The sequence below is a fragment of the Ostrea edulis genome, chromosome 4, assembly GCF_947568905.1.
Source record: "Ostrea edulis chromosome 4, xbOstEdul1.1, whole genome shotgun sequence".
NCBI lineage: Eukaryota > Metazoa > Mollusca > Bivalvia > Ostreida > Ostreidae > Ostrea > Ostrea edulis.
In genome coordinates this window covers 77,926,388-77,934,436 of record NC_079167.1, presented here as the reverse complement: position 1 = coordinate 77,934,436, position 8,049 = coordinate 77,926,388, and the positions used below count along the sequence as shown (strand labels likewise).

The 8,049-nt window shown below is 34.7% G+C and overlaps 1 protein-coding gene across 1 annotated transcript; it reads left to right on the top strand.

The window, feature by feature from the left end:
* The first annotated feature begins 3,379 nt into the window (after positions 1-3,379).
* On the top strand, positions 3,380-7,751 carry LOC130053854 (multiple epidermal growth factor-like domains protein 10). The gene is made up of 4 exons (XM_056161472.1): positions 3,380-3,548; positions 5,447-5,578; positions 7,366-7,480; positions 7,563-7,751. Exons 1-4 carry the CDS (start codon positions 3,380-3,382, stop codon positions 7,726-7,728), a joined length of 582 nt encoding a protein of 193 aa, XP_056017447.1. The 3' UTR covers positions 7,729-7,751.
* The last annotated feature ends 298 nt before the right edge of the window (positions 7,752-8,049 follow it).

Here is an 8,049-nt window from a genome sequence, read left to right as displayed (position 1 = left end):
ATCTGTCTGTCCTTGAAATTCAAAAATTTACTCCATTTATTATTCATTTTTCTTAAATTGAAAGCATCAAGGAAGTTAATTAATCAAGAGAATTAGCAAGAGTCTTTATTGTGCAAAAACCTGTCACGACATGGGATCTCCGTTTTTAAGGTCATATCCGAAAGATTATGATTTTAACTTCTAAATGTCGAGTGTTTAGTAAAAGAACAACCACTACCTACATGTATGATTACATCGTAGGTTTGAGGCGGCCATGGCATGAGAGGAACTCGAACTCACGACCTCCCGGTTACAAGGCGAGTACTCCATCACTGCGCTAGCGCGACCGGGAAGTGATGTGGAAATCATTTCTTGAGTCATGTGTGCGGTATCAATGACAAATGACAATGTATCTCCCTATGAATATACAACTCATTCTTCAGAAATGTTGACGATTCACATACATATTGCAACTGGCTCACTGACCTTATCCTACTGTCACATATCGAAGAGAATCCAAACAATGAAATTTTTGTGTACTTAAGGTTTATGAAAAGTATCTGCTTCGTGGCAATATGAAATATGACATGCTATGTGACAGTTTATGAACTGTGTTATGAGATGTGTTATGGAAGCTTATTTTGATTTTATTCAAAATACGTGTTATTCATCAAGAATTATCAAAGAAAAATAGATATGGTATCTTTGGAAATATTTGTCCTGTGCCATTTTTTTCAGGATGGATTGAAAAACAATTTTGCTCCGTTTTTTATTTGCACAATACTGATTATTGGTAGTCTAAAGTAATACGTATATTCACGTAACATTGGATTGACCCTTATAGGGTATTAGCGAAAACAAATCAGTGGCAAAATATCCCTAGCAACCGTAGTAAATTTTGATATTTTGAGATAATTATCATTGTCCATTTCTCTTCTTTTAGTTTGCATTGATAGTTGGTATGGAGAAAACTGCTCTATACGATGTAACGAGAACTGTGTCAATCAGTCATGTGACCATATCACAGGCAGCTGTACATACGGATGTAAACCGGGATGGAGGACCCTCAAATGCGAAAAGAGTAATTCTTGATATGACGTTTCTTACTAATATTCTTTGCATCATATAGCTTTTAAATATTTCAGCTTCGGTATTTCAAATGATCAACAAATTAGTACAAAAATGATCAATAAAGTGCATACCTATTTTTCCAAAATGCATTTCTATAATACTGTTAATTTTTAGAATATATCTGAGCTTTATCTACATATGACATACATCATCATACACGTATATTTAATGCAGTCTGACGTGTTTATTACCGATTGTTAGATCATTCATTTTATGCTAATTTTGACTACGGATTACTCCGTTTACTTGAATAAGATCTAGGGTCCACGACGGGTGTGATCGGTCAACAGGGTATGCGTACTCCTCCATGACATCTGATTCCACCTGGTGTTTCCATCGGTCTGTGTTTGTCCTGTTCTCAATGTTGTGCTCTTTATAGAATTTATGGGATTGATTGTTGTTAGATGTCCGAATTTCAATTTTTCATCTTGCAGGAAAAGCTCGAATGATAAATAAATAAACTTATATTGCTTCCATCTAATGTTCTTCTAGAATGCTCGGTAAAAACGTACGGCAAAGGTTGTGGAAATCACTGCAGCAGTCATTGCAGATATATGACATGTAATCCAATCAATGGATCTTGTTTGGAGGGCTGTATTCCCGGTTACTTGGGAAGTTTCTGCAACAAAAGTATGTACTTTATAAAGGATAGTAACACTTATTGTTCATTTCTCATTAATTGCGAATATGTTCATAGTGTATGTATTTAAGCATGTGAGGAAGGAACATATGGACTCAACTGCGCCCAGAATTGTTCTCAGAACTGCGTGGGCTTTTGTGATTCTGTTGACGGATCCTGCACCTGTTCCTCTGGGTGGACAGGGCCCCCTAATTGTAGTGAAAGTAAGTGTCTAACTTATATTTTGCCAACGAATATTCTATTTTTGAAAATACTCTATCTCTGAAGAATTATATCTCCCCCCATATAGCATATTGTTATGTCTCCCCTCTTTCAGGGGGAAACATTGTTTTTGTACTTTTCATCCATCCGTCCGTCTGTCTGTCACAAAATCTTGTGAACGCTTCTCCTCCTATATAGCTTACCGGATAAACTTAAAACTTTGTACAATGCTTCATTGCTATTTGTAGATGTGCATATTGTCGGGACAGGATGATCCAATTATTTTAGTAAAGTTATAATAGATCTAAGAGGGGTGGATAATGTTAAAATAGCTTGTGATCACTTCTCCTATATTGCTTATCCGATTAACTTAAATTTTGTACAATTATCGGAACAAGGGGATCCATTTGTTATCCTTAAAGTTCTGGTGACTATGAGGGGTGGGTGGTAAAATAGTTTATGAACACTTTTCCTATGTGGCTTTCTGCAGTTCATAGTGTATATTGTCCTGCTCATGCTTTATCCTTCATACCAAGCAGTACATTAAAGGGAGGTTTTATTTGGAGCACTTCCAATTTAGGAAGCTCTTGAGAAATTTGTTTTTCATAAAAACGATCTCTAGTTAACTGTTACGTTTGTAAGTCATGGTCGCAAAGTCAGTGATTAGAGCAACGGCTTCCTGGGTCAAGCCTCAAGATCTTTGGAGTTTGTCACCACACATCCTACACTACATTTCAATTGTTTCCCTCAGGTACTAAGAATCACAATGTGTGTATCGATCGAAGTAGAATAGTTCTATTTACAATCATTTCGTCAAGTTACATGTAGCACTTCAATTTGTAGACGTAAAATGTTGTGTACAATTACTTCATGCAATCGGTTTTTACCAAATTATTAAGATTGTATTCTTTGAAGTATATAAAAGTTCCATAAGGTAATTAAACCATTCCAAATTCTGTCAATCGAATTCAAATTGCTATCATATAATGTACATTATTGAATAAATTATAGTAAATGTTGACACTAACTCCTTGACTGTTACATTTAATATGTCATTGAAAGTCAAAAAATAAAAGATTCGATATCAGTACATCAGACGAAATATCTTCATTTTCAATACATCAGTCAATTTCGTTTTTTGCAGTGTTATAGCTTTAGTGGAACTGGGATTGTAAATCACTAGCTATGCTAAATATACCTGGTATACAAAAAACGTACGATACCATTTCGTAATTGTCCATATGCAAAATTGTATAACTTTCACCGCTGAACGTTTGAAAAGGGGAAGTAACTCATCTTGGAGTTATCTTAATTACGTTATTCTACATTAAAATATCTAATGTTGAGCCCGGGGTTCATTCTCGGCCCCGTCAAACCATAGATTGATTGAATATTGTTTGACATCCCTCTCGAGAATATTTCACTCATATGGAGACGTCACCAATGCCGGTGAATGACAGCAAATATTCCGATTTGTATTGTATTCTATCAGAGTGTCCTGCAGAATCATACGGCCCTGATTGTGTGTATAACTGTAGTGGACAGTGTCTGAGTTACCTCCCCTGTAACAGAACAACAGGAAAATGTGACGAAGGCTGTAATCCAAGATATACATATATGTAAATACAGGTATATATATTTGACATGTACATGTGACGTCAAACTGCATGTATGCAATTTAGTATTGCATATACCATGATCACTCCCCCTGGGCACCTGATTCCACCTCTGGTGTTTCCAGGGGTCCGTGTTTACCCGACTATATATTTTGTATTGCTTATAGGAGTTATGAGTTGATCACTGTTCGTTATTTTCGCCTTTCATTGGTATAATCACAGCATTTTACGTTTGTTGCACAAGTCAAAATTTTCATATAAAAATTCACATAACCTTCTAGCATGAACTGCATTGACAAGGTTGCATAATAATTTACAATGGTTTCCCTTTGATGTATCATCATTTGAATCGTAGATGTTCAAAGGGTAATATTACTTTCTTGTCGTTATTCATAAAACAGTCATATAAAGAATGTAACTCATCTAATTCAACAGAAGTTTTACAAAACTGGGAGAAACGGTTTGAAATACATGGTTTTGAATATATACCAGTTTCAATTTCTAAAGGGTGGGCAGATATTCTTAACTCTTTAAGAGCATAATACTTTCACAATTGAAAATTTCAAATAGTTTTGTAATTCATAATTCTTTCTAATTCTACTATAGAATAGTAATTTTGCACGTTTAAAGAATTCGATTTTTGGAGTTGCATGTTAACATTATCAATATAGTAATTTTTTAAGTGTTTGTAAACTATGCTTTCATTAATAAATAAATAAATAATACCATATTTATATAGCACCCTTTTCATACACTATGTACGCTCAAGGTTGCTTTACAAGGCATATATGCCTTACAACAGAATGTTATACACATAATACATAGAAAATAAATAAAACATTAAAAAGCAATGATATAAAAGGTGTTATCACATGTAAACAGTCCGTAGCTGTACATATCCTGATTGTACATATAAAACATGAAAACACAAGATACCATAAATATACTAGATAAGAATAAACATCAGTTTTAGGGCGTATTAAAATAATAATAATGAAATACACACACGCACACACAGATGTAATGCCTTAGGTGCAAGATGAAGATAACGAACAGTGATCAATCTCATAACTACCATAAGCAATACAAAATAGATAGTTGGGCAAACACGGACCCCTGGACATACCAGAGGTGGGATCAGGTGCCTAGGAGGAGTAAGCATCCCCTGTTGACCGGTCACACCCGCCGTATATATTAGAATACTAATTTCTATGCTCAGAATAGTGCATGAATCCATAATCATATTCATGTATAACAATGTATCATTTACGTTGTTGACTCAGTGGTAAAACATTTCGCCTTGAGTCAGGGTCATTGTCAGTTCGAGCCCCGCTCGTTCTTTTGTTATGTCAAACATTAGTCGTAGAAACAAGTATTGAGTTTTCCTTCGCAAAACATTCGGCATTTAGAAGTGTGAGCCGCGGGTCTATCGGAAGAAAATTTAAAAATGGAGGTCCCCTGTTGCAGCAGGCGTCAGTACCTTATAAATCCCAGTTTGTGATGCCTAACTTTGAGTGAGGAATTCTCGAAGGGACATGATAAAACAGACAAAACAAATCAAAAATCCTAAATAATGTTTGTAATGCACTGTACGTGTTTTCAATGTGTTCATTTATGAATTGCACAAAAGCACCTACGCTATTAAAAAGAAAGTTTTAGGTCTTAGTTTAAACATTAATAAAATATATCAAATTGTTTCATAAATTGGTGCGTTTTCCAAAATGTGGTGGGCAAATCAGACATTATTATAAGTTTCAAAACCCAGCGTAGAAATACAAACAGAAGACAAAATTTTTCAACGACGCACAAATAATATACGTATAACATAATATTGCTCCTTTTTCATTAACTGAGACCATCTGTATTTTATGTATTTAAGCATGTGACAACGGAACATATGGAATAAACTGCTCCCAGAATTGTACTCAGAACTGCCTCGGCGAATGTGATAATGTTGGCGGATCCTGCACATTTTCCTCTGGGTGGACAATGTCCCCTGGCTGTAGTGAAAGTACGTGTCGAACTCATATTCATAAACAATTATTTCATCTATCTACTGAAAAGACAAATATCAAGCTTGTTAAAAGCTCTTGTAAATTCCTGTTTCCTTAACTTTACTGAGATACAAAGCATGACATTAATGCTGCCTTGATCATGTCTTACAACTTTTAGACTCTCTGCATTAAATATTTCGGCAATATATATATCGCTCTTCACCTTGCATATATCGCTTAAAGCCTCCTCCCTCTTTCGTGAACTAGCAATCACAATGGGAATAAAAGCTAATGTTCAAAATAGAACCATATTATACAAATGTATAAGTTACGTATTTACCTCGTCGACTTACCACTTGAATCCATACAAATGAAATATCGTGTGGAATTACTCACACACAGCCGGGTGTACCAACAGTACATTACTAAATACAATTTTTATCTAATTCACAGGATATATTATTTTTAGCATACATACCTGTATAAATAAATCCATTATACCATATGATTTCATTCATATGTCGATTTAATATATCCCTGTGAGCTCGAAATAAAGGACACTACAGAGTCATCTACTTCTGCTTCATACTTACATCTTTTATTGAAAGTAGACATTAACGGCAAACTGACAACTCAACAGTATGACAAACGGGATGATTTCAGTTTCTCCATCGTAAACGTCCCATACTTATGTAGCAATATTCCATTATCACCGGCATCTGGTGTTTATATATCATATGGTGTTTATATATCTCAACTGATTCGATATGCAAGAGCTTGTTCTGCATATAGTCAGTTTTTAAATAGAGGTAAGCTACTGACAAACAACTTGATAGTACAGGGACTTCAACAGTCTTGATAGAAGTCAGCATTTTGCAAATTTTATGGTCGTTATAACGATCTAGTTCGTCAATACAACCCATCATTGGGTCAAATGCTGTCTGACGTGTCTCATACCAAACGTTAAGCCGTTCTTGGCACATTGTTTTTGACTGCGGATAACTCCGTTTACCTGATCAAGATATAGGGCTAACAGCGGGTGTTACCGGTCGACAGGGGATGTTTACTCCACCTAGGCACCTGATCTCACCATTGGCGTGTCAAGGGGTCCGTGTTTGCCTAACTATCTATTTTGTATTGCTTGTAGGAGTTATGAGATTGATCACTGTTCGTTATCTTCATCTTTCATTAACTATACCATTGACAGTTCTGGCTAACACGATGCGCAAGAGATGCATTCTGTTTTATTCAAAATATGATTAACGTCTAGAGATATTTACAACTCTGCATTTCAAACATTCCTTGATTTCCCTGAACTTAAATAACCTTTACGTTCAAAAAGTAAAACACTAAACTTGGAATATCATTTCCCCAAATCAAATCTCACTTGACGTGTTTTCCTTGGAGGTTTGTACACTGTAGTGATGGTTTTACTCGCGATATCACCAATATTTAGTGATAACTGTTACTTTGATTTGATACCGAAGTTTATCATCGTTTATACTTTTTCAGATCACTGTTCGTTATCTTCACTTATCATCTTTTGAACCAGTACTGTTTTACAGCTGTATTACCAGTGAAGCGATCTGCTGATCTCTGTTAAATCTTTCTGAGCTATTGTGGGTCATTTTCAGTTAGTTACTCCATAGTTGTACAAAATATGATATTAAACATTTTCAAATAATCCCCCCCCCCAAAAAAAAAAATCTAGAATCTGAATTTTTACACAAATTGTAATCTATCATATGTTCTGGTGATCAGGTAGTAATAAAGAATTTAAAACTTGAATATTGTTTTCTTTCAGGGGTACCTATTGTTAGTAATGACGAGTATATTACCCCGGATACATACATCGTAGCCTTATCTATCTTACTGATTATCAACTTTAGCCTGGTCGTTGTCATTGTTATATTATTGAGGTAAGATATGTTTGTGGGTTATGAATATTCTGCATGAGTCCATAAAGTCTTTATAATTCATATCAATTCTACTATATTCTAGGCTACTCTATAACAGAAAACAAGAGAAGCGTTCATCTGAACATATCACTAGTGCCGAAATATCACCGCCATCAGAAATCAGCGATAACGATGTACACCAGTATCACGAACTCAACATGCGCAATGATATTTCATATCAGAATCTGTCATTAAGAGATCATTCATAAAATGTATTTTGAATTAAACTGATTCATTATGATGATTATTATTGATATTTCATTTTGATATGTTTATATTTGAAGGATTCATCATTGCCAAAGCTGTTAGAGCATTTTCTATATACTTTGCTAAGAAACAATATACATGTTACTTTTAACAAGTAACGCGTATTCTATGTTGAAGTATAACATTTTGCATTAACACAAATAAGAAAATTAAAACAAAAGGAAGAGAAGATGCGAGAAATAATAGTAGTATTTAACGATCCAGCAAATAGAAAATAATTTATCCAATGATGAAAGGTGAATATAACGAACAGTGATCAATCT